The sequence below is a fragment of the Rousettus aegyptiacus genome, unplaced genomic scaffold (genome assembly GCF_014176215.1).
Source record: "Rousettus aegyptiacus isolate mRouAeg1 unplaced genomic scaffold, mRouAeg1.p scaffold_m13_p_14, whole genome shotgun sequence".
In the NCBI taxonomy this organism is placed as follows: Eukaryota; Metazoa; Chordata; class Mammalia; order Chiroptera; family Pteropodidae; genus Rousettus; species Rousettus aegyptiacus.
The window spans coordinates 26,229,188-26,256,486 of NW_023416289.1; the positions used below are offsets into that span (position 1 = coordinate 26,229,188).

The window sequence follows — 27,299 nt, forward strand, 5'->3', positions numbered from 1 at the left end:
GAACAAAGCAGGAACACGCACTCCCTGTGTGCCCTTGGCCAAGATATTTAGCTGTTTTTCTGTGCCTCATTTTCCCCATCAGTGCAACAAGGGTGGTATTGGAGCTGTTGTGAAGAATTCATGAGTTAATATGTCAAAAATTTAGAACAATGGCAGGCACTTCGAGCCTGTGCGAGTTACCTGGGGCTGCTGAAACAAATGATCACAAACTTGGTGGCTTTGAACACAAATTTATTCTCTTACAGTTCTGGGGCCTGAAGTCCAAAATTGGTTTCACAGGGCTCAAGGTGCAGGGGTAGTTCCATCTGAAAAACAAGGCAGCAGCTCTGCCGCAAGTGATGCTGGTGTCCACAGACCACGGCCTGGTGAACGAGCACTGCCGTAGGAAGAGGAGTTTCCACCTGCAAACTCCTTGGGAGGAAATGACCACGGAGCCTGGGGCTCTGCCTGGCTTCGCCTTTTCTAGTGAGCGACTGTGCTTCAGGATTGAAATGAAGACTCCCCTCCTTTTGGCTGCCTGCCACGTGCATCCCTACAAAGGGCTTTGAGCCCTCCCTGCTTCTCAGCACACCTGGGTCAGAGCCCCAGGATGGCCTCCTAGAGTAGGGATTCCTAACCCCCAGGCCATAGACTGGTACCAGTTCGTGGCCTGTTAGGAACCAGGGCTCACAGCAGGAGATGCTCCCCAGTGCTAGCATCACTGCCTCAGCTCCACCTCAGATTCTTACAGGAGCACCGGTCCCTGGTGCCATAAAGGTTGGGGACCACTGTCTAAACGCGGGCCTGGCTATGCTCCCCACGCTCTCCACTTTGCCAGCAACTCAAAGCATTCATTAGAAATGATTTCAGCTGTAAGTAACAGAATGCCAGGCTGATAGTGGCTTAAATAATAAAGAAGATTTAATGAGCTCTATAATTAAATGAAGGTAGGCCAGTCTAGGATTGGTTGGCAATTCAAGGTGTCAGAGAGCCAACAGGGGGCACCACAGATGCTTCTGGCTTTTTCCTCATGGACATAAAATAGCTGCCCAAGCCCCAGGTGTCACGTCTTCTGAGTGCTGTGGTCCAAGGCAGTAAGCAAGGAGACAGCCAAGCAAGTAAGAGAGAGTGCTCTCATGTACCCCTTCTCCTCTCATCAGGGAAGAAAATATCTTTTTCACAGGTCCCCCAGACAATTTCTAATAACATGTCATTGGCCAGATGACACATACACACCCTTAGCTGCAAGGAAGCCTGGAAAGTCCAAATATGGCCTTTGGGACTCTGCAGTAAGAGGTGGGTGAGGGAGAATGGGGGTGGCCATGGCCATGGGGCAGCCAGTCATGAGAAGTTCTGCCCTCACCAGTTAGCAGGCAACACGCTGAAAAACTAGTGGAAGTCTCAGGATCGTGTGGTTTCCGGGGGAGTCCTGCCTCCCTCCAGGACTGGACGCTAATGGTTCTGGCAAATGAGTACTTGTTTCCTCCTTAAAATCTTCTGGTCAGAAATGCCTTGAGTTGCTTCGTAACCCTATTCCAAATTGCCAAAGAGATACTCTTTCGGCTGAATGTAATCCACCCTGAATCTTCTGTCTCTTTTCTCTTTTGTCCTCAGAGAAGAAGAAAGCTTTAAGAAAGCAGGCATTCTTGAATCCCCAGACCTATCGTAGACTGAAAAATTACTGTTGGATCACCTCCAAATCCTCTTTCTTTCAGACAGAAACCCCAGCTCCTTTGGCTTCCCACGTGGGCCAGCTTTTCCAGCCTCGAAACCCTTCAGGACAGTGGCCCACACTGTTTCTTGACACTTGATGAGATATTAATTGAATTGAATCTCTGTAACTTCATCGAAAGTATTTTCAATTTTCTCCCATCCCCAACACAGAGACCCTACACCAGACAAATCACATTAATAAGGTCATATCCCTGAGACAACAGATGGCTTCTTAATCCAGCACGAGCCAGGGCGGGCTTCGGAAGAGGCTGGGAGCAGAAACCCACTTTGCACCAGCTCCAGGTTGACAGGCCCAGGCCTTCCTACAGCTGGAACCATCGCCCCTAGCATTGTGTAAACAGAAGCACTAGACCCGTTTGCTCTCCAGAAAAGACCAGGCTTGCGCTGTGTGGCTCGCTCTCGTTCTCTGCTCCCCTCTCTTGTGGTGGCGTCGTTGACATCATCATTCTTCTGAAGCCAGTCGTCTGCTCAGGGGATGCCAGCCTGGGAACAAGCCTGAAAACTAAGGCGGGAGGGCAGCGGCCCTGCCAGCACTTTCAAACCCACGCTCTTCTCCCTCACCGTCCTAACAGTGTGTTGTTATATCTGTGTGAAACATTCAACATACGTCATCTCCCCTAATCTTTACAACAATCCTTTGTACGGGGACTTTATTGGTGCGAAAGCTGAGACTCCGGAAGGCACACTGACATAACCCGTGGTCCCATATGTCCTATAGTTATTAGGACTTGACTCTGACCCCTCTTGTATTTAGGAGTGAAAATCGCACTTTCGTCTACTAAGTGCATTGCTTTCTGCGTGAATAAAGCAGCCCAAGGCAGGCCAGAGGGCTGGGTCCCATTCAGCATCACATGTAGAATCACTACCTGGTATAACAGGCAGTTTATTGTCTCACTGGGGCTGCTCACTGGCCTTGAGGGCAGGACGATCCACCATTGTGTTGGACTGTCCTGGACATGGGCATGTGTCTGGTATCACCGCCCTGGCTCAGTATATGGCCAGAGAGCCCCCAAGTCGTGGCAACAACTGAAAATGCACCCCGTATATTTTCAAGTGCCCTCAGGTGAGAAAGGGCACAGCATCCCAACCCCATTTGCCTCGGCCTCTTAAAGCCTTTTCCCTACATGACAGTCTACCCGAAAATGCACATCTGCGCCAGGAGAGTCCCCACTCTCAGTGCTGCGAGCCCCCAGCCCCCAGACCTCACGGCGAGCGAGTGGGAAACATTAAGAGAGGAACCTGGATCTGCTTTTCTCATTCCATCTCCCATGGTTACAGAGGCAGGGTTGCCATGAAGCTCAGGCTTGAGCCCCGTGCGTGTCATGAGCTGTGGAGTTACAGGTTCTGGGAGGGAAGGCTTTTAATGTCAGCATTGCCGGTGAGCCATCTAAAGAGATCTTAGAAGGGAGGCCTCAGATCTCTGAGTCTCATGTAAACTGTTGTTATTTCTTTCTCAGTCTAAAAAAAATTAACGGTTTTCACACCTAATTTTGTATCTGTGTGTTTCATATTCTTTTTCTTGAAGAAGACTCCAAATTACATAAAACTTAGCCCACGAAACCTGGACCCATCTCTAAAGGTCCACCGCTGCCGGTGGAATGTCAGAGGGACTTTGTGGCAGACGCACATGCTGAGCTTCTCTCTCTGCTTTCCAGCCTCTGGACTACGAGATTTCTGCCTTTCACACGCTGCTGATCAAAGTGGAGAACGAGGACCCGCTGGTACCCGACGTCTCCTACGGCCCCAGCTCCACGGCGACCATCCACATCACTGTCCTGGACGTCAACGAGGGTCCAGTTTTCTACCCCGACCCCATGATGGTGACCCGGCAGGAGAACATCTCCGTGGGCAGCGTGCTGTTGACGCTGAACGCCACAGACCCCGATTCCCTGCAGCATCAAACCGTCAGGTGGGTCCGCGGCTCCGGAGCCAGAGCGCGAGGCAGGCACAAATCGCTTTTCTTTTCCGGTTGCAAGGGCTGGGTGTCAGGAGCCAAACTACCATTAAATTAAACTTGTTAACGATCTGGGTGAGTGGGACGAACGTGTCATAATGAAGAGTCGGTGGCTGATGGCACCAGGGGACCAGGCTTGCTGAGTGGGGACAGACTCCTGCACGTGATTCCAGGCAGCCGACCAATCCTGGAGAAGAGTGACCTCAGGGGCGTGTTCCCAGATGACCAGAGGGGTCTGCCAGCACCAAGCACAGTCCCCAAAGGGAGAGAGAAAGAAACCACCACGTGTGGCTCCCCATACCTCAGACACTTGACCCACTTTATTGTTACCACAACTTTCTGAGAAACGTGTTGGCTGCTCCATGTACAGACAAGGGTCATATGAATCCAGAGAGGTTCAGTAGCTTACCCAAGGCTGCCCAGCCTAGTGGCAGCGGAATCAGGATGGAAACAAGACAGTCTGCAAAGTCCAGGCGTGCTATCTGCTGAGTGCTGTGGACTCTGAACTGTCGGAAAGGGAAGGGGCAGACGTTGCCTGGTATTTAGAAATGGACCATTGGGATTGGGTTTTTGACTGACAAACGACAAGCCCCGCCCCCCCTAAAAAAAATCTCCAAAAATTTTCATCTTCCTCTCTTAATTCTGTCCAGTGCTTAGAAAGAAGGTATTTTCGTAATGAGATTTAATTAAATGATCATTATCCACGGCGCATCTAATGTTAGCGAAGACAAGATGCCCTCTTGGGTACGCTGCTTCACAATAAACAATTGGCATGCAGGTCCAAACGTGCGTTTATCTCCGCAAAGAAAAGTTATTAATCTTTCTCTTCCGAAATCTAATCTTCTCATCTGAGGTACAGATAATCAAGTATTAGACACACTTTTAATAAACATGTGTCTTATTTTCCTGATTTGAAACACCTGAAAATGTGCCACGGTCTCCACATCGGCCCCCTTACAGTGGAGCGAGCCGGCAGACGAGCGGCTTAAATTATTTTCCAATCCCAAAAGGGGATTTATTTTTACGACAAAACTTTCTGAAATGCCAGATGAACTAGATAAAGGTGCGAAATAATACCAAGTCCTATAATAATGTGAATCTGAAATAACCAATCTTTGTTTTTCCACTTCTCCATTTTTTCCCCCTTTTTCTGCATAGTATCTGGCAAAGGAAACATGCAATTTAAACATCAAAAAGGAAGCTTTCCTTAAGTACTTAGATGGAAAAACCTTTAGCTTAACAAACTGTATAGCAGTTGAACAAATTTGTGGTATCTTTAGGAGAGCTTAACTGTCATTTTGGACTTCTATAATAGGAGGTAAAGGGGGAGAAATGAATTTAAATGGTGTTGATATTGCTAAACCTGAGACTCTGCCATTGCTGATAACTCAGATGTTGCCAGGCATGAAAGGGTTAATGTAATGGGAGGGGCAGGTGTGTGCTCTGGGAGTAGAGGTCCCACAGGGTGGGACAGGCTGCAGAGAGGTGGGTCTGTCTGGGCTGTTTGTTTAAGACCAGTTTTGACCGCCTCAGGCAAAAGGGAGAACTTGGTAGATTCTGCAGTTTAAAGACTTGAAGAATATGTTTGGAACCTGGCCTGAGGCTGGACAGGAAGCAGGGCACTGCTGAGTCTCTGAGGTAATGGGAACTGATGGGCTGGCTCAGCTTGATCTCACAGGACAACGGACCACCCCTAGCCATTTTCCATTCTGTGTCACTCAGCCCATGGTTCACATGCCCAGAGATGAGTCAGCTTTGCCTGAGCTGGAGTCACGAGTCCCCTGACCCAGTGCACCCTGACAGTCAACAGAGGCGATGTTCCCAGAAGCGGCAGCCCACCACAGCCGGCAGCCGATGGAGAAGGGGGAAGGACATCCTGTCTGCCCGTAGAGTATGGAGTGCAGAGACAGGCCACAGAAAGAAGTCCCAGCAAAGCGAGTCAGGGGACAGGATTCCACCCTAGAGAGGGAGCGGGCGACTGGCAAGAACCAAGAGTTTGAGGGACATCAAGGCCAGGATCTGAGCCGCGGAGAACAAAGACCCAGTTACTGGAACTGGGGTACAAGGGTTCCCCACTTTATCACGGGCGGAATGTCAGGGTCACTGACTGCGTGAGAAAAGCAGGTCAGGGAAACAATTTGTAAATTACATGAGGTGAGACTGTGTCAAAAGCAGGAATGTAGAAAGCCCTGAGGAGCTTTGCGTTTCCACAGTTGGTCATCACAGGTGTGACCCTCAGCCACAAGCTGCCAGGACCCATCTCGGAGTGACTCAGGCCAAGGGTGCATGTATTGGTCCACATAACTGAGAAGTCCATGGGAACGAGGGCAACCAGTTTGAGAATTCAGGTGCTCAGAATATATTCTTCCTTCACCTCTCAGCTCTGCTCTTCCCTGGGCCGGCTTCCTCCTCAGCCGTATCTGTATGGCTGTGGAGAGATGAGACTACCAACGACACAGGTCCCAAGTTCTACCAGAAGAGCTCTTTCCCAATCAGTCGTACAGCCCCAGGGCCGGCCCTGGGTCTCACTGAGCCCCCTTGGACACACGCTCACCACTGAACCAAACAGAATAGCCAGAGGTTGAAATGTGCCCATGAGCTAGTCCCGGTACATGAGCCCACCATCGCCCCCGCCTCTCCCCATGACGACCTAGAGAAGCCACTTCCCACAGCAATGCAGGAGGTTCTTCCCGGAAGATGGGAATGGATACTAAGCCGTCAGGAACCATGGAGAGCCGCTGTGACCTAGTTCAGTTTTGTGAATGCCCTCAGAAAACATAGCTGAGTGTTTCTCTGCAGCTGGTATGCCTGAGTTCCTGCATTTATAAACTGGTGTCTGGACAAATCCCCTTTCCAGCTTTGAAGCAGAGTAAATACGTGTGTGTGTGTGTGTGTGTGTGTGTGTGTGTGAAAGAGAGAGAGAGAGAGAGAGAGAGAGAGAGAGAGAGAGAGAGAGCAGAGACAGAGACAGAGAGATTGAGAAATTAAGAAATGTCTCTTTCTTCTGGAATTCAGAGTTGCCTAGAAGTGACCTTTCCTAGCTTGGTACAGACTGGACCTCCCCTCCCCTCCCTTCCCTTTCCCCTCCCCTTCATCCTTTCTCTCTTGGTGCTGGTTCAAAAGCAGGGATAACATCACTGACAGGTTGAGCTATTGTTACAGGAAATCTTCTGGGAAAAAAATCTCATTAATTATTTGCAGCCTTTGATCCTGTACACTGAGAAGCATTGTCCCTGAGGGGAGTGTGTGCAGAGGGTGAGTAAGGCTGCAGGGAGGGGCCAGGCTGGGACACAGTTTTCTAATAATGCGTGCCTGGCTCCCCAGAACTCTCAGAAAGACATGATGGCCTTGTGAGTGGTGTTGTTATTGTTGCTGTATTAATGATTCTTCGGGGAGCAGGTATTGAAAGAGGAAAGAACTTTACACTGAGAACTCTTGCGGTTAGCTCAAGGAGAGGTCTGGGTTTAATTGACAAAGGCGCACACAGAAAGATGCTGTCCCAGCCATCTGCCTCGAATGGACCCAGTTCCCAGCAATAGCACTGCACTGGGTGCTGTGGCCATGCAGGTTACCGTGGGTGTCATGTCTGTGTGTGAGTCCACGAGTCCTCTCTGTGCCTGTTCCTCTGGGTATGCCCTTTGCTCTCGCCATGTCTTCTGTCTCACCATCTCTGTATCTCCGGCTCCCTCTGCCCTTTCTCCCTCCCCCCACCCCCGCCCGTCTCTATTTGCATCTTCCCCTCCCTCTGTGCCCATCTTCCTCTCTGTCTCTTGGCCGTCTATTTCTCTCCATCTCTGTCTTATTCTCTATTCCTCTCTCCCTTTCTCTCCTTCTTTCCTCCCAGTCCTCTCCTCCTCCTTCTCTTCCTCTTCTCTCTCCTCCCTCTCCCTCCTTCCTCCTTCATTCTCTTTTTGTCTGTCACTCTCTCCCCCCCCCCACCGTCTCTATTTCTTTCTCTATCTCATTTCAAGATTTCCTGTGACTCAGCTTCAATAACCCCATTTCAATCTCAAATGACTAACCACTCAAGGCTTTTTAGCACAGTGGGAGATGCTCCTCCTGACCAGGATCCTGACAGTCTGATTTGGGTCTGAAACGGAAAACCTCTTCCCCACCTCCAACCTTCACAAAATTTAGGAACTTACTTCTAACTAATTCCTGGTCCTAGCCTGAATCCTGTCTTCCGTGATGAAAAGCACGACTCAGGCACAATTCCACTGCTGACCCTGTTATGCACTCTTTTATCTCACCAGGGAACATTAAAACCAGCAAAAGGTGCCTTGATCTCTGAGAAGCCTGTACCTCCAAAGACAGGAGGTGTCCGGGCATCAGAGAGAATATTCTCACTAAAAAGCCTGGGTCATTAAAACGTGTTACAGAGCCCGTCGCACTGTGCTCTTAGCCAAATCAAAACAGACAACAGCGGTCTAGTGACAGATGAAATTCTCCTTTTTAATAACTTGTATCTTCTTATCCTTATTATAAAGTTAACATAGTTCATAGAGGAAACTTTTGAAAGGCAGTTAAGAATTAAAAAAGATAAAAAAATCTGTAATCATTCTACGCAAGGAAATCTCCCTTTAACAACTAGGGTCTATCTCCGTCAATCACATGTCTGAGTACTTTTCTTATTTATTACCAAAACTGGCTCCCATCATCCATCTTGTTTTGGAACCTGCTATTTTTAATTTCTAGTGTATGATGAACAGCTTTTCATGTTAAGAAAAAGCCATTATTTTTAATCGCTGAATAGCATTCGATCATTCTATTACGTGGATATACTCATTAATTTATTCATTCCCTTTTTGTTGGATATCTGTTTCCAATTGTTGGCAGTTACTTAAGAAAAATGTCAGTGGGCCTGCTTGTAGCTAAATTGTTAAATTCATCATTAAATTTCCAAAGAAAATTTTTCGGAAAATACTTTGAGCAAAAGTATTGATATTGTTAATACTTTTTGTCATATAAAGATTTTTTTGTGTTTTAATACAAATTTATATTTCCCTTTGTGATTTGGATTAACGTCATGCTTAGCAAGTCCTCCTCTGCCGTGGAGTCACGTAAATATCGGCGCGTCCTAAAGCACGGCTGGTTCCCACGCCCTGTCCTCCCAGCGTATGACATAAGACTTGCTTTCGCCTTCAGAGTAGAGCCTGTCCTCGGCATACACAAGACCGGAATCAGGCACTCCTCAATGACATTTAGTGTCTCTAATGAGAAACAGACTCGTGCGACTGAACTCGTTGGCTAATTATTGTCAGGAAGAGCAGCTCAGTGATAATTATGTTAAGATGGAAATGACTGCATTTGCTCAACATTCTCCAACAGTAAAGTGAATGACAGGGACTAAGCGTTGCATCTTTGATTTGGTTACTTTAGGGCTGCACCCAGCAGCTCAATAATTTTGAATGGCCTGAGAGGACTTATTTCATTCCCTGAACAATCGGGGGATTTTCGTTGAGGCAACCAAGTAGCAATTTCTATTCCAAACATTTTCCAGAGAGAACTCATCTTGTCCAAGGTCCGTAGTAAACAGCTCTGCAGCAGAGACTTCTGCCTACATATTGAACATATAAGATATGTGTTGAAGAAAAATATTGTCCCTACCCTTGTAAAATCACCTATCACTGTTCAACATTTTTTTGGAAAGGCTCATTCATCTAGGGAGCCTGCAAGTGTGTGTCAAGCAGCGCCGTGTCTGTGAGGATTAAGTTTGACTAAATATGAGGAAAATTCAAAATGATAGTGGCTCTACGAAGATAGGAGTTTATGTTTTTGAAACAAAATAAGCCTGGAGTAGGCACGGCCGTCCAGGGCTTGTGTGGCGGTTCCACCAGCCTGCCAGGGGCCCAGGGTCCTTCCTGCTCACCGTTCTGTCACCTCTAGGCTGGAGCCCTCTTAGTCATGATCTGTTCCGGTGCTGGTGCTCCAACCTCATATCTGCACTCCAGACAGCAGGACAGGAAAAGGGGGGAGGAAAGGTGAGTCCTTTCTTTCAAGGAGACTTCTTAGAAGTCAACCACATTTCTATGTATTCGCTCGCTCACTCTCTCTCTCTCTCTCACACACACACACATACACTTTCTCTCTCACTCTCTCACCAAAAAACAAAATCCTCACCTGTTGACACAGAGCTTCTTTATCACAATGCTCAGGCTGCCCAGAGTTTGACCTCAAAGCAAAAATCTTCCTTCCATCAAAGCTTCCATGAGCAGTGCAGGTTCCCTGTGCAAATCTACTTTCCACATTTCTATTTAAACCTCATTGGCCAAAATGAGTCACATGGCCACACCTAGCTGCAAAGGATACTGGGAAATACGGTCATATAGCTGGCTAGCAAACAGGTTGTAAAATTGGGATCCTTTACTAGGGGAGAAAAGAAGAATATATATTGTGAGGTTACTAGAAGCTTCTGCCGTGGGCATCTTTTGGGACTGAACCTTTCTATGTAACAAAAAACTATTTAAATTTAAAAGCTGAAAACATGCCATGATATTAGATTTTTGCACAATTTCAATAATAATTGTGTTGCTAAAGACAACTGCTTGAAAAAAGCACAAGGATTATAGTTTCCATTCATTCATTTACTGAAGTCATTTACTGAATTTATTTAATGATATTTATTTAGAGCCCATTACGGTCCTGACACTGCTAGGTGCTGTGTATTCACTTGTGAAAGAAATGGTCTCTGCCTCCAGCCTCCAGGAAGCTTTAGTCATAAGAGCAAGAGTGTTTCTTGTAAAGGATGATGCTCCCAGGAAAGAAGGAAGAGGGAGGGAGGGAGGGAGGGAGGGAGGGAGGAAGGAAGGAAGGAAGGAAGGAAGGAAGGAAGGAAGGAAGGAAGGAAGGAAGGAAGGAAGGAAGGAAGGAAGGAAGGAAAGAGAAAGGAAAGAAAGAAAGAAGGAAAGGAGGAACGAAAGAAACCAGGGGTCCCCAACCCCCGGGCTGCAGAGTGGTACTGATCCATGGCCTGTTAAGAACCAAGCAGGAGGTGAGCGGCGAGTGAGCTAGCGAAGCTTCATCTGTATTCACAGCAGCTCCCCAGCGCTAGCATCACCACCTCAGCTCCACCTCAGATCATTGGGCATTAGAGTCTCATAATGCCAAAAAGGTTGGGAACCGTTGAAACAAATGATTTCCTTGGGAAGTAAGAACTGGTGTTCCTCAGCTTAGGAGAAAGAGCCAAGCAACAGAAATTGCTTTTTCCAAGCATCGTATGGTCTCACTTGTCACCAGATTCCTGATTTTCCAGAAGCCCTGCTGTTGCCATGGCTTTGTGCAGGTCTCTGCCTCCTGGGCATAGAGTCCACAGCAAACTAGGCAACAATGTCCACAAACCCCGGGAGACGTGTACTTTAAGGATAATGATAATATTGCTGATACTATGACTAGAATGCCTAACATTTTATATAAAATTTTGCCAAAGCTCTGTCGCCAAAGTCATTGAATTCTCACAACCACCCTGCGAACGAGAAATCATCAGTCTCACTCTTCTTCTGGTGAGACAAGCATAACCTTTCTGAGCCTCAGTTTCCGAAAGGAAAACGTGAGCGAGGTGTGCAGGTGGTGCTTCTTTCGCCACCACTGCGCCCGCGCCTGTGTATCCTTCCGATGTTGGTTTAAGCACCCCCTCCGCAGGGGGTGTGCCCTGACCTTCAGACTGTGCGCCCGGGGCTTTCTGAACATCTAGCGCAAGCCTCTTAACACTCCACTGCTGTTCCCGACTTAATTGCCCACTTTCCTTCCTAATCTCAGGCTCTGTGAGAGGAACAAGCATGTCTGCCGCCTTCCCTAATAAAGCACCAGGGTCTCATCAGTATCATTTAATTAAGAAAGCACTTTAGGCCCAGCACCAAGACTTTCAAACTTTCCAGGAGCCTACAAAAATGTTAGGGACCTAAACACAAAATCTATTGTCTCTGAAATTTGAAAATAGCAAAAATGAAATTAATGAATATCAACTGTCCATAGCACCATGACAACTGTAGCAGATTAAATGTAACATTTGCGAAAATGTCTTTACATTATTTGTAGATCTCACCTGGCAAGAATGTCTGTATATGCACTAAAGAAGTCATAGGGAATTGTTAATGAAATATTCCTGGTAGCCAAATAATTTCAAAAGCAAAAGTATAAGAATCTTTCCAAAAATTTTACAGCGAAAAAAATGTATTTGCGATGTGAGTACATATCAGTTACGTTTGATGTGATTTAGTACAGGGCCACTGCAGAGAAAATTCTTAGAGACTAGAATATCTTAAAATGGCCCAAACCCAGTACTGGACTTGGCATATACAAGTGATCAGTAATACGTATAATATAGATTAATGGCAGCTGGCTTGGGGGTTAAATGTACAACTGTGTGCAAACATGTTTGTGCATAAGCAGACATAGCTTATTGTTATTACTATTATTTTTCATCTTAAAACATTACCTAATGTCTATCAACCATAAAAATATTTGCAAATGTCCATGTTTTAAACCAATTCCAAAAGAGAGGCCTGAGCGGGACAGCAGGCCTCTCACTGGACTTCCCAGTCCGTGAAAGTTACATTAAAGAGCCAAGTCCATCAGCCGGCTCTTCTTCCAAGGTCTTGACCCAAATTGAGCCTATTCTTTGAACACAGAATATCTGAATGAGATCCAAATGAGATCCTCATCTCTCTGAAAACTGCGGCCTATGTCCTGATTTCTCTGGGTCCTTTTTAAGTCATTTCCTTCTCCTCTTCCTTGGACATAGAAGCTTTTTGTCTCTGTGGTAGAATTCATTCGGGGACTCAAACTGGTACAGAATGCAATGTGCGATGATGAAAATTTAGTCTCGAAAGACTTGTTAAAATGCCAATTTTAGTTTTTGCTGGTCTTCCTGTGAGTCATCAAGCCCTTTTCTTTAACACCTTGTTTAATTTAATATTGGAGCCCATTCAAAGGAAAAAAAAAAAAGATAGGAAATCGAGCAAAAATCGTCGACTGGCTATTGGACATTTTATTCTGTATCTTCAAAGTCTTCTTTAAGTAGATGACAAATCAGTTCACTTGAAAATTCTAATAATTTTGTCATCACTAGCATTCTCAGAAACACAGAGCTTCAAAATGTATAGTGGCTTACCATTTATTGGGAGAAAAAAATGATTATTTCAAACTCCTGTTTTGAAAAAAAATATTCAAAACCAGATTTAAGAGTTTAATTTGAGGTGACGCCCACCTTTTAAATTTTAATCAGAAGTTAAAGGCCAAATAATAACACTTCTACCTTGGGAAATTAAGAGAAGAGTCTCTCCCTACTAAAATATATAATTAACATCTCCTCTTAATTAAATGTGGTTACTGACCTCGATAACAGGATTTGGGGTGAGATCATTTCTGGTTTTTTTTTTTTTTTAATGAGATATTTCTTTCTTGAGTCAACAAACACAGAGCTTGAAATATAAATGAATTATTTACAGTCGTGCCTTTGTAATTTTTAATTAAAGTGATGTTCTTCCATTGAAAGTTTATGGCGGCAATACATTTTATTGCCTACTCTGCTGTAGAATTTTTAATTATTTATGCAAATATATTAGCACAGCTGATTCTTATTTTTAGTGGTCAGATTTTCTGTTTTGAAGATGCCAGTGGGAAACAAGGCCTAATAAATTAAACAACTGAATTTTTAAAGATTTAACATCTTCAGTGACTAAAAATAGAATTCCAGCTTTTATAATGATCCAGAGATGGAAATTTTTCATTATTAACCTCAATTAGAGCTGTTCGATTTGGTTAATATAAAACAGCTGACCATTTGCATAAACAGTGGAAAGGTTATTTTACAATTCAACCACCTTTTTAACATTCTATTACATATGTTGTTATAAATTTGCCATAGGCCAGATTTTCATTATTGAAAGCATGGTTGCAAATTGGTTATATTTGAATACAATTATGATGGTCATTGTTGTCTGCCTGAGAAATTACTTCTCAGAACCGATATAGAAAATATTGACAAATATTAATATTGTTTCTTGCCCAATGTTTTCTACACTGCTAAATCTGCTTAGCTGTTGTTTTTTTATTACTTTAATAAAGGCATTCAAAATAGACAAGGTTTGTTACAGAAGCGACCGATACAGCATTGATTCAGAAAGCCACACGTTTCAGGGTTGCAACAGAAGTCAGTCGGGTAGGGAAAATAGCTGATTTATTTTTTATCTCGGTTTGTCTGCGAGTCACCAACACCAGGCAGCTGACGCACTCACCTCTGGGTCTCATGAGGGGCTCATCACGGCTGCAGCACTAACACCGGTAAGGAAACTGCAGTCAGTGAGTCATGTAATTAATTCAAGAAATGCGTTTCATCACCTGCTCCCAGTTTGCTTTTCAAATGAATCTCAAAGCCTCTATTTTCAAGTGATGAGACTGTAAACTAGAGTTCTCCTACATATGTTTAATTCAGGGATCTTCTTGTATATTCTAATGATGTTGTCAGGAATCTCATGATAAGATGAGACTTTATAGAGCCGGCTTGAAACAGCCTTGGATCCCTGCGCAAGGGCTGCACGTATGAAATGGGGCCTCTGTATTTGGACCGAGATTAGGATTGGGTAAACCGCCTCTTCAATCACTGAGTCATTCATTCTTTCCACAAATGTTTAATGAACACCTGTAATACATCAAGCCCCATTGTACAGCAGCAGCAGCAGCGGAAACAGTGAAAAATATCTGTCATTGTGGAGATTACATTCCAGTGGGGAAAAAAGGAAAAAGGAAGGAAGGGAGGGAGGGAGGGAGGACGGACGGACGGACGGACAGACGGACGGAAGGAGAGAGAGAGAGAGAGAGAGAGACAGACAGACAGACAGACAGACAGACAGAAAGAAAGAAAGAAAGAAAGAAAGAAAGAAAGAAAGAAAATTAAATAAATAGTAGCAAGTGATCAGTGCAAAGAAAAAAATAATAAAGCAGAGAAAGAGGTGAGGGCCCATAATTCTAGATGGGGGGCTAGGGAAGGCCTTGCTGGTGACATGACTTTTCAATAAAAAACTACAGGAAGCAAGGAGTGAGCCATGCAAATATCTGGGGAAGTTATCCAAACAGAAAAGAAAACAAGTACAAAGGCTGTAACGCAGGGTTTGCAGGGTTGGGAGAGGCAGGAGGGATGTCAGTGGCCCTGGTACAGAGTGAGCTGGGGGAAGGGATGAGGAGGGAGATGAGGCCAGAGGTGCATTGGGGTAAGGCTTTTACTCTGAATAAGACAGAAAGTTAAACACGCTGGTGGTTTTAGAAGAGCGTCGTTGGGGAGGGGTCGTGGGGGAGGGAGACAGCAGACCAGCAGGGAGTATGCTGCAGTAAGCCGGGTAAGAGGTGCTGTAGGTTTGACTTGGGTGGGAGCAGCATCAGCAGTGAGAAGCAGGCAGATAGGTACTGGATATGTTTGGAAGGTAACAGTAATGGGGATTTGCTAACCAGTGTGTGTGTGTGTGTGTGTGTGTGTGTGTGTGTGTGTGTGTGTGAGAGAGAGAGAGAGAGAGAGAGAGAGAGAGAGAGAGAGAGAGAGAGAGAGAGGTTGACCCCAAGGCTTTCTGTCCTAAACGACTGGAAGAACAGGTGGCCCAGTTATGAGATAGGCAGGATCACTAGAGAAGTGACATGGAGGAGGGGAAACACCAGGAACTTAGTTTTGATCATGCTGAGTTCGGGACAGAGATAAGGAGCAGGAGCAGGTAACCTGGATAGTAGGGAGAGTCTGGGCTAGACATGAAAGTCTGGGTGTCCTCCACATTCAGTTGGAATTTAAATTCCTGAGCCTTCGAGATCCCCAAAGGAATGGCAGAAGATAGAAAAGAAAGGAGGCCCAGGGGCGAAGCCCTGGGACACACTATCATTTTGAGGAGCAGCCCTGCCCGGTGTGTCCCTCATGAGGGGCTGCTTCCTGGGAATAACTGAGCCAGCACAGTTAAACAGAACAGGCACTCTTAAGCGGACAGCCTGGCCCCAAAGCAACAGATCCAGAGTCTACACAGGCAATGCTTTCCTGGGTTTCAGGGTAAAGTGGACACTCTAAGCCGGGTGTTGATCTTCCCTAGGCCATCCTGGCTCTGTCCATCTCCTTGTCTTCTGCCAGCATGTTGAGCCTCCTCCTTCAGCCCACGTCTCTAACACGGTCACAGTAAGTCGGCCTCGTTAGAGCCACCATGATGTGCTCGCAGTCACATCAGAGTAGCTGGCATTTACTTTGTTCATAGACGTTGTTCTCTATGCCTTGCATGTACAAATTGCCTCTAATTTCACAACCACCCTTTAAGGAAGATGCTACAATCATCCCAATGTCACAGGAGAAGACAGTGAGGTTCAGGGAGATTCACGAACTTGCCCAATGTCATGGGAATTCATATGCAGGAAATTTGATTGCAGGACCTCGTCACCTCTCTGCTCTTCCGCCTCCCAAACCAAAGCCCGAAAAGCTCGGCCCTCAGTGTGCAATTACAAACGGCCCGAAAGCTTTACGCTACCTTATTTTGATTTTTCAGAATAAAATTGTATATTCTATTTCTGATTTCAGCTGATAGTCCTGAAATCTATGACAGCTTTCACGGGACACTGAATACTAAACCAAAAATCTCTACTGCCTAGATGACTGTGGGGACCATGGGGAGGTGGTTCGGACAGAGCGGCCGGCACTAGAGGCTGCAGACGGCCCTCGGGAGTGCACGCAGCCAGGCGTGCTCTTCCCTGCAGCACGGAAGCTCTTTCCCCTGTCATCTGACTGGGACGGGTTTTCCTGCTGGACACCCATCTGCCGCACGGCTGACTGTGCTAAATGTTTTCATGGGCTGTCTCTGCCGCAGGGCGTTTTCCATGTAATGCTTTTGTGCCCCCTTCCTTGTGCCTCGTATTCGCATGGTTGCCTTAGAGAGAAGGATGCTCCATCACAGGATCACTTCCTAATGCTGCCAAACTTATTGTGGGAGATTAGAAATCTCAAACTGGAAAGATGTGTTTTCTCAGTTGATGCAAAGGAAACAGATCTTGACTTTTCCTTCCATCAGAGACTCAGCTCTGTCTCCAGCATCTGCCCTGGAGGGTGATACTGGAAGAGGACAGGCCCTGGTCTGATGTGGCCTTGCGAGGAGAGGTGGCAGAACCCAGTGGCTCTGACCGCCAGTCTAGTGCCAGACTTCCTGAGCGCTAATCCCCACTCATTCATTTTCCAGATGTGTAACCCTGGGCAGACAATTAATTTCTCTGTGCCTCAGTTTCCTTACTTGTTAAAAGGGGGGAAATGATACCTAGGTTATAGAGTCACTGTGAAGGGTAGGTTGAGTAAGTCAGGTAAAATGCTTGGACCACAGTGTCCGGCACAGGGTAGACGCTTAATCAACTGATTAACATTCTTAGCAAAAAGTATAACACGTAGCCATTCTCTAAAGGTGGCTCTGTTTTCCTATACTCTGTAGTTTTCATGCATTATAGAGTTAATATAAAGGAAGCCTGGATACACTCATTAGGGATGTCAGTGGAAGTTAGTCACAGCTCCCGAAAATGATGATGGGTGTCCACCTTTGCTCCTGGAGAACGCTGCTGGTGGTCGACAAGCCTAGCCCAAGGTATCTCACTGCTAAAATCTCATAAGGGCAATCTCTTCCCCTTTCCTGAAAACCAAAGGGAGCAGATAGAAGTTTCTAAAGATTAAGTTTTGTCATCTGTTGTGTAAGCAAGTACTCAGAGATGACAGAGCAAATGGATTTATGGCAAACCATTATTATAGATAAGATTCGAACAACTGAGTTTTGAAGGTTTGTAACTTGGCTTTTTGGTGGACAGGTATGCTAGATTTTGCAGTCCTGCTGGAGCATGCATATAACACAGTCATATTTTCTGCTAGTAAAACTGTTCCTGGTTTGGGCATCAGGATTAAATTTATCAATATTTTAAGATGCTCTATAAAGCATATGATGCTTTAACACCATGACTTGCAGAGACTGTCACCCAAACAAGTTTAGGGTCTGGTTAAATGTTTCAAGTGTTTAAAGTGAGACAAAGGAAAGGAGACTGTTACCTGTGAGCATTAGAGAACTTTACAATTAATAACATCTAATTATTTCTAATATAAAGTCTGTCTTTGTCCATGGCTTCAAGCAACAGAAATCATCATCGGCTATATTAAGTGACATAAAACAAGAAATTACTAGATTGATGTTGCGGATCACAGAATGGAAAGGAGGCCAGAGGGTAAGCTGAGAAAAAATGAGTGGCCATCAAGCGGCACTCAGGAGGGGACACAGTAGGGACGACTGCAGAGGGGACAGCCTGGTTGTCACGTTACACTTCCCACACCGCGGCACTACCCCCCATCACGCACTGAAAGAGTGTCCGGTTTTCTAGAGCTAAGCAGCATGTCCCACATCCACTCCTGCCACATCCGAGCAAGGGTCGAAGTGGGTTGCTACCTCCCACCACCGACACGGCACAAAATTAGTTTGTCCAAAAGGGAGACGGGATGCTCTGAGGAGTGATGAAGGACGGTCAGCAAACAGAAGTGACAAATGTCCACTGCAAATCCTTTCCTCAAATTTGAGTTTTCCACAGTGCCCATGATGACTCTGCAGCAGACTCTCAGGCCACAGCTATCCCTGGTAGCTCTCTGTGAAGGTGGGTGCTTGTGACGTGCGGGACGGGCATTTGCATTCTCAGTTATTGCACTGAGAATGTGTCTGTCTCAGAACGAACACAGGTGGCATGGGGCAGAGGCCAGGTCAACCTTCATAGACACAACGGGTAGAGAAGGCAGAGCAGGGCATATGGCCTGTGGAGGAGGATGGTGAGGCTCTGGGCGGACTCTCAAAGCAAAGAAGGAGCACTGTCCCCAGACCTCCCATGAGGGCTGTGACTTACAGGGACTCGGTGACGAGAGTGAGGCACCCTCCTCGGGCACATGCTCTAAGGAAATGGCCAAAAACTCTGTCATCAAGATAGATGAACTTTCGGTACAATATATTTTTTAATATTTTTGATTAAAATCAAAATTAATGCCAAAACGCATGATAAACAAAATATCAAAAATTTTAAGCAAAGTAGGATCAGCGTTACTGATTTTTTCCTTTTGCGTCCAGCTCTGATATGACTCAGCACAGCACTGTGAAAGTCACTTTTATACTTTGGACCCATTTCTTCTCCAAATTTAAAGGGTGAGATTGGAAATGTTCTGTGACTCTGTGGCGCAGGAGCAGGAACGAAAGTTAAGACCCTCTGTGCCAGACAGGAACCTGCATCCCGGCGAACGAGGTGAAGGTAGATGTTGTTTCGGCAAGGGGTAGAAACCGGTGAACTGTAACCCCCTCACCCATGGAAAATCTGTAGTGGGGCTCAAAAGAAAAGGAAGAGAAATCTATGAATAAAAACAAACAACAACTAGGCTATCAAATAATTATGTTTAAAGAAATTAGGGAAAAAGAATAGGAACAAAGAATGAAAAATAGAGCATAATGAAATAGAAAAGGGAAATGTGGAAAGTAACTAAATATAACATCTAGGAATCTGATCGTCCATTATCTCTTTACTTCTCTCGGTACCCTGAAATGAGTGTGGTCATGTCTGCCCTGTAGATGGGGAACCAAGGTATTAAAATATGCTGAGGGTCGAACAGTTTGTGAGTGGAAGGGATGGAATTCAAATTCACATATGTTTATGCCAAAGGATTTTTTAACAAGGAAACATTTCTTCCTTTTATTTTATGAGGAGACACTATCGTTTAAAAAAAAAAAAAATCTGCACCCAGTAGAATGTATTGCTTTTTTAAGGGCTCATAAAATTTCTTTAAAATTCTATTCCAAGTGGGATCTTTATTTTATCATGTGAGCTGAGGGTCAGTGTTCAGGGGGTCAGTTTCGTCTCTGTTCTACATTCACTTGAATTCTTCATGTCTGGGGCTTCTTTTGAAATTTGTAAATATGGAAGGACCAGGGGATCGAGCAGAGTGAGAAGAACATGAAAAGATGCTTTTGGAGCCCACACTGACATCCATCTGAGCATCCTTCACGGAGCACCCACAAATGAACTGTTCCTTGGGATGGAAATGAACTGTTAACTTAGCAGCTACCAAAGAGCATTTGTGGGCAAGTGATTACCATTTAATGTTTTATACCCTGAATGTCTGAACCTTAAACATCTCTAACTCAAAAAGTAAATATTTCACAAATACTTGAAACACAGGTTGTCTAGTTACTGGACAATCAACTAGTCTTAGCAGGTCCATCTTCAATTATATCTCTAATCTCTGCATTTCTCGCAATTCCACTGCACCAACTCAGTCTAAGCCACATTGTCATTCACCCAGAAGACAGTAATTACCCCCAGCTAGTCTCCCTCTTCCAAGCTTGCCTCCTGGTAAGGCACTACCTTGGCCTTCCTCAAGTGTCTCCCCCACTCAGGAACTGTTCAGAAATCATTCTCTCTGCTTTGAATTCCAGTTGGTCCTCATTATTCACTCATTCTGTGTTTGCAAATCCACCTACAAGCCAAAATTTATTTGTAACCCCAAAATATGTGTAGTGCTTTCATGGTCATTTACAGACAAGAGGAAAACAGCAAAAAACTTGAGTTGCCCGACACACATTTCCAGCTGCGGTCAAAAGGAAAAACGCTCTGCCCTCTTGTTTCAGCTCTCGTACTGTAAACAAGTGTGCTTTTTGCGGTCTATTCGATGCCATATTTTTCACATTTTGTGCTTTTTGTTGGTGATTTTGCTGTTTAAAATGGTCCCCAGTGTGGTTCTGAAGTGCTGTCTGGTGTTCTTGAGTGGAAGAGGGCTGCGATGGGCCTTATGGAGAAAACTCACGTTAAGCTTCATTTAGGCATGAGTTATAGTGCTGTTGGCCATGAGTTCAGTGTAATGAGTCAAGAATGGATATTAAATAAGATGCATTTAAATAGAAATACATATAAAACAAAAACAAGGTTCTCTATTGATCGGTTGCTGGAATGTGAGAAGAGGGTTGCAGGAACCTGACCCTGGATTCCGCCCATGAGCAGCAGTTCAGTATTGGCTATTCAGAGTTGGAGATGACTTTATAACTACATAACAAGGATGGACAGCTCGTTCCTGCCCGTGCGTTCACTGCTCCCCTCCCCTCCTTGGCCTAGATGTCTCTCGAAGGCAGAGACCACAATGGTCTTGAGCAGTAGCTGGTGCATGGTAGGCACTTGATAAATTTTTAATTAATGAATAAAGTGCAAATAAATGATTTTCAAAGCCAATTTGAAACCAAGCTTTAGCCTATGGAGTATTCCTTTCAGATGTTGATATTTAATACCTCTTGGCAAAATCTAGAAAGGTTTTTATCAGGGTCTGTAAACAAATACTTTTATTATCACTTGATGTTCTTCCCTGGTTTGAGCCTCCCCTTTGGACTTGAGAGGACGGAGAAGATGCTCTCCTTTCCACTCTCTGTCAGTGTCCCTGGTCAAGCACCTCAGCTCTGCTGAGTCTCCCTGAGGCCGCCTTGGCAGAGATAGTGTCACCTGGGTGCGCAGGGTACTGTTGCCTTAGAAATCTGATGAGGGGTCATGAGCATCTAGATTTTGCCTCCTCCTAAAGAGAGAGGGGCTACCCGCAGAGTTCCATTCTGCTTCTCACTAAACTGCAAAGCCAGCACAGGAAATACTCTTACTCCTACTTGAGCCCACTAGCTTAGAGCTGGATTTGATAGCCAGCAGGGTCAGTAACTCCTGAACCCATTGCTTCAGTCATAGCATCTTGCTCCATATAGTCTCCTGTTAGAGCAGAGGTCAGCAATATTTTTCCTTGAAGATTCCAATGATAAGTGATGTAGGCTTTGGAGGCCACACAGTCTCTGTCTCTACTACCTTACTCTGCTGTTGTTGAAAGCTGCCACATCAGCGAGTAGGTGTGGATGTGTTCCAATAAAACTTTACATGTATAATCAGGCAGAGGGCCAGATTTAGCCTGTGAGCCATAGTTTGTCGACTCCATGTGATGATGCCTTTATTTTTCTGTGTTCCATTCTGCACTGTGAGCTCTTTGAGGAAGACCAGAGTCACATTCACTGTTTTCATTTTGACATCTGGTACGATGCCTGCCCCAGAGCAAGTCGTCAGCCAACACTTGCTAAATACATAACTTGTAAGACATGGCCCCCAAAACTTAGGTGTTGTGAAACATGCCAGCCAGATGAAAGGTGATCCAAGCCCCAATGACAGCCCATCCATCATCATTCTACCTCCTGTTGTCAATACCCAAAATAGCAGCAGTTGTTTTTCTGACAACAAATCAAAATAATATTCTATTCGTTCAACAAAAAGCCATTGCATGTGGTGGCAACATCCAGATGTCAGCTGGGGTCTGCCTGCCCTTGAGCCTTAATAAACTTGTAATAAATCCTGACTCCATGCCCTGGAGCAAAGCAAAGTCTCCCCCAAGATTTATGCGAATCCCAGAGGGTTGGAGAAGGTGTTTGCTAAGGGTCACTTCTGGCTCTAAAGATCCACTTCCAACAAGTTAGTTCCATTTCTTTGTCATCTCACTATCCTGTACATGCCGGTCTATTACATTTCACATTGACCTTTTCCTCAGTTCCCCCTTGGCACACACACATACAGTACATGCTCACACATACACATGTACACACATGCTCATCATTATCATCGGAATTTGGTATAGGTGGTCCACTTAATTGAGGATCTTGAAGAAGAATGTAGTTATATCACATTGAATTACTTCAGTCCGAGCCCCAGATATCCCTTTTCTGCAAATTCTCACTGCCCCATCCCTCTGCATTTTTCATAAGACACATTATCCACCAAAAGGACCTCAGCCTCTCAGCACATGTGGCGGCTCTTCATCTCTCTCTAATTTCCCACCTCCACCAAGTGTCTCTTTTTATAACAGCCATATAGAGGTGTGGTTAACATGCAATAAGCTATACATATTTCAAGTGTATAATTTGATAAGTTCTGACATAATGTACACACCCAGCAACCCCAAGAGGGTTCCATTGTAGTCCTCCCTCCTGCTCCCCCATGCACCCCATCCTCAGGAAAACACTGACCTGCTTTCTGTCATGATAGGTTAATGTACATTTTCTATAGTTTCATATAAATTGTATATCATAGAGTACGTGCTCTTTTTTCTCTGGCTTCTTTCTTGCAATACAATTATTTTGGAGTTCATCCATCTTGTTGCCTATGTCACTTTTCTGTCTTGAGAACCAAAACAAGGACCCTCTGCAAAACAATTTAATTCTCTCTGGTGCCTGCCCTTAGTGAGCTTCAAGCTCACCTCTAACAGATGGAAATGTGTCAAAAGACAGAAAGGGCCCCAATCTCTTTGTAAGACTCTATTGTTTTAAATGGCACTTTTACTCTCCATATATATTCTTTCCTTCTTTAGTTTATTCAACAATTGTTTAATAAGCACCTACTGTGTGCAGGTACTGTTGTTGGGGACATAATGCGAATCCAAATCTGACAACAAGGCCTTTCTCTCGGGGAATGGTTAGAGATTAAGTAAGTAAACAAACAAAAGGATGCTTCCAGATATAATAGGTATTATGAAGAAAACGGGAAATGCCTCAGAAGTTGTCTGAAAGGAAAAACACCCAACCAACTACAGTGGTTACTTCTGGGGAGTGGAATGAGAGTCAGGGGTTTAGAAAAGTATTCATCCCTTTCCTTTGTTTACAGGTTTTTAGAATGTAAGATCATGTTTCCTTTTTTAGTCATTTAAATGATTTATAATGAGAAATAAATGCTCATTGTAGAAAAATTAATTTTCAGAGCAAATAAAGAAGCAAATTAAAAATCACCTTTAATTCCACCATCCAGATATGGCCACCATTGTATTTCATTTTGTTAATTCCAGTCAAGAGGCAGAAGAACACGTTTTGTTTTGTTTTGTGTAATTAAACAGGCCATGGGAACTGCTATCAGCTTCCTGGGGAGCTGAGTTGTGTTTATTTTTTTTAAGAGCTACTAATTTTTGATTAACAAGAATGAATGTAACATTTAAGAGGAATCTAATTACACCCTCTTCCCCTTCTCAACAAAACAACATTATTCCCCCCACGAAGTGTAGAGTCAAGACTCTGAGGATGTATGGCTCTGAGCTGAGGAATTATAGGGGACATTTTTCATGTCACCGCCTAGACAGTCATGCGAGCGATCCAACAGTGAGGTATCTCAGCTGCAGGTTACATCCCCAGCTGAAGCCGGGCTGGATAATAACTCACTTTGTCATTACTTAATTCTGTGATGGCTGCAGTTACTAAGCCAGAATAGAAAGCCTCAGTCACCGAAAAGATGAGGCGCTTGGTGTCTAGATGCCTAGGAACGGACAGGCAAGGATGCAGCTGAATGGGCCAATGGGCGGCTACATAAAGAAGTTTGATAATGGGTACAGCATTTCCAATTGACTTATTTTCCAGATGACATCTTTGCATGTTTTATTCATCAGCTTGTTCAGTCAACAGGGAGTGCACCAGTCATTGAGGCCACATCCTGGTAGTTCCCTAAATATGTCACATTCTCCAGTGCCTCTATGCTAGGATGTCTGCCCTGTGTAACCCCTTTTGGGCTCCTACCCTGGCCTCCCACCCACCCATCCTCAACTCTCCACAGTGCACCTCTCTTCAGCACCATGGTCAGGGCCTACCAACCCCCTCAGTGCCCTTCAGTGTGGGATGCTGAGGGTTTTGCTTATCTCCTCTGTGCCTTTGCTCATGTCACTTTTCCTGGCCTCTCCCTCCAAATAACTGCCACATGGCTAAATCCTGCTGATATACTGGCAGTACCAAGTAATGTGTCAGCATGCTAAATCTGATATTCAGCTCTTCGTTGAGAGTTGTGGGACTTCAGGAAAGTTACTTACCCTCTCCTGGCTCCATTCTCTCCAGATGTAAAAAGAGATAAAACCTAGAGACGTTGGGAGGATTAAAAAGGCTAATCTGACAAAGCTCTTATCACAGCATCTGGAATGTAGTGAAAACCCAACGTGTGTTAGCTACTATGGTAATCCTAGAATCATTCCAAATATAGCTTCATCCTCAACACTTTGCTTCATCACCCAGCCCCAACCCCAGAGAAGACTGCCTCTCTTTGCATAACTTACGATGCCTTTCATCTTGAATACACACACACACACACACACACACACACACACACAATTATTTTGCAATTGTCAATGAGAATCCTAGCAAGGATAAGTAGTACTAGCTGCTGTAATAGATACACCTCCCCTCCCCCAATCTCAATAGCTTAACACAGAAATTTATTGCTCCCTTATATCACAACTTAACTGCGGATGGCAGGGGCAGGAGGTGCAGGGGAAATGACTCTGCTCTATAATGTTATTCAAGGACCCAGGCTCCTCGGTTTCTTCCACTTTGTGAGACTGTCTCTTCAATATGCTGTGAAAAGAGAAGAGAGAGGGATGAGGTTCTTACAAGGGTTTTTTGGCCAGATCCAGAAGTGACATTATCATGTCCTCCTACTTTTCCTTGATCCGAATCAAAACCCCTAACCTAGCTGCAAGGGAAGCTGAGAAATGCAGCCTAGCTGTATATCCATATGGAAAATAAAATCGTCTCCCTGATTGGTCCAGGAGACACTTGAGAACACAAACTGTGTGCCCCACATCTTTCAACCAGTGTTTCTTCACTTCCACTTTCCCTTGAGCTGAGTCTGGAATCTGGTCCCTTCAGGAAACTGTAACAGAATTACTCACCGAGCCATGTCTATTACAGCATAAAAATAGCTCTTTACCACACTAGCATAGGATGCATGTGGAGGTGGGGCAGAGATGAGGGACAACTCATGAAAGAAGAGCCCACAGCCTTCTCAGTAACGAGTAACAGATCCCAGCCCATCAGCCTGGACCACGTAGCCTACATCTCCTGGGTTCTGCTAACAGGGCTGATAAGAGCTCTCTTCCTCAGTTCACGTACCTCTTTGAATAGAGTCCCCATCCCAGTGACAGGAAAACACATTGTGTCTAGTAGTGCTTTTTTTTAAACCGTTAAGGAAGGAATACAAATTGGTACAAACTTTCTAAAGGACGTGTTACAGTTGGTACCAACATTTTTTAAACAGTCATACTTTTGGACACCAGTAATTCTACTCCTAGGAATTTATCTCAAAGAAATAATCAGAAATAGTGTCAAAGACTTATGTACTAAGAAGCAGAGAGTTATGTGCAGTTTCTCACTGGAGCCTTATTTATGATAGCAAAAAGTTGGAAAACAGTCTCAATGTCCAACAATAGGAGACTGGATAAATAAATTATGAATCAACCATAGGATGAAATAATATACAGTCATTAAAACTGTATTTAATAATAATTTTTAAGCCAGGGGAAAGTGTACCTGATATAAACTGAAGTGGAAAAGGTAGAATATTAAAGTTGGTAAACTGTATGACCCCAATTATATAAATCACACATGAGGAAAACCTTGAAAAAAAAAATACCCCACAAGGTTAAGGGTGATTCTCTCAGGTTCCTAGAAGTATGGGTGTTTTTTTTTTTTAATTTTTTCTTCACGCTCTTTTGTCAATTTTCCTATGCTAAACACATTACTTTAATAAGCAGAAAAGCACATTATTTTTTAAAAAGCAAGACCAAGGAAATTGTAAGAAAACCTCCTTTACCTCTGCAGACTCACCCGGAGGTGCTGTGATCCTTCTCCACAGTCTTACAAAAACCTCAAACACTGACCTAGACTAATAGGTCTCTGAGTCCGTAATAGGCAGAAACTAGCAACTGCTGCCTGGGACACATTCCTCTCAACTGTCATAACATCCCTTCAGCTGCACAAAATATATCATCTAAAGCCCTTCCAAATAACCCTACAGATAGCACTTTATTTACCAGGAAAAAGGCCTATTCTTCTATAAAGACATGCTTGGCATCTAAAAACTGACAAGGACCCTTCACCCAGATTTCACAGACACCCATCCCTAACCTTGGTTATGGTTCAAAAATGTTTAGGAGATCTTAAAAGAATTTCCCCTTTTCACCTGAAGCTATCATTTCCAGTTTGGTCTAGAGGAATAAAACTGCCTTGAAACAAGTTAAGGGAGAGATATATGTTTCAAATGTTTTATCTTCAGTGGGCTGTTTTAACCCATTGTGGTTAGGTTGTTCAGACAACAGATATAATGAATGAAAATAACAATAATTACCCTAAAAGGTACAACTAAATGCCCTGAAGTCTTCACCTTGATGTCAGACTGTGAACACTCCAGATGGTTCTTCGAACAAGTCAATTAAGAGCTTAAACTCACGAGCTAGGAAGGCAAGTTTTGGGTGTTCAGGGAAATGTCCACTGTGAGCCCAGTGCATAGATTCGACCAAGCACGTGCTGCTGCAGTCCTGGCAGGGAAGTCGTTCCGAGGCCCAGACCACCACAGCCCCGCTGCCCCAGACCTCAGTGCTGGGGAGAGTGGCATTTCCTCATCAGCGCATTGCCAGGAATGAAGTAGTCCTTCCTTGCCAGTTACACAGTGACTATTCTTAGAATTGAATTTAAGTTCCATTATAAAATTGTTCAAAGCCTTCAGAGGTCATTTTTTCACAAAATTGAACTCTGTAATGTTACCGTAAGAGAAAAAAAAAAAAATTTCCAGAGTTCAATTGGAATTTTTT

General features: G+C 44.5%; 1 protein-coding gene across 3 annotated transcripts in view; it reads left to right on the plus strand.

The window, feature by feature from the left end:
- CDH13 (cadherin 13) overlaps nt 1-27,299 on the plus strand; it is a 1,315,977-nt gene that overhangs the window by 1,228,740 nt on the left and 59,938 nt on the right. For all 3 annotated transcript variants that reach the window (XM_016165971.2, XM_016165972.2, XM_016165970.2), the window contains one exon: nt 3,369-3,622. In XM_016165971.2, coding sequence (XP_016021457.2) covers nt 3,369-3,622 — 254 coding nt within the window. The remainder of the gene's footprint in view (nt 1-3,368; nt 3,623-27,299) is intronic.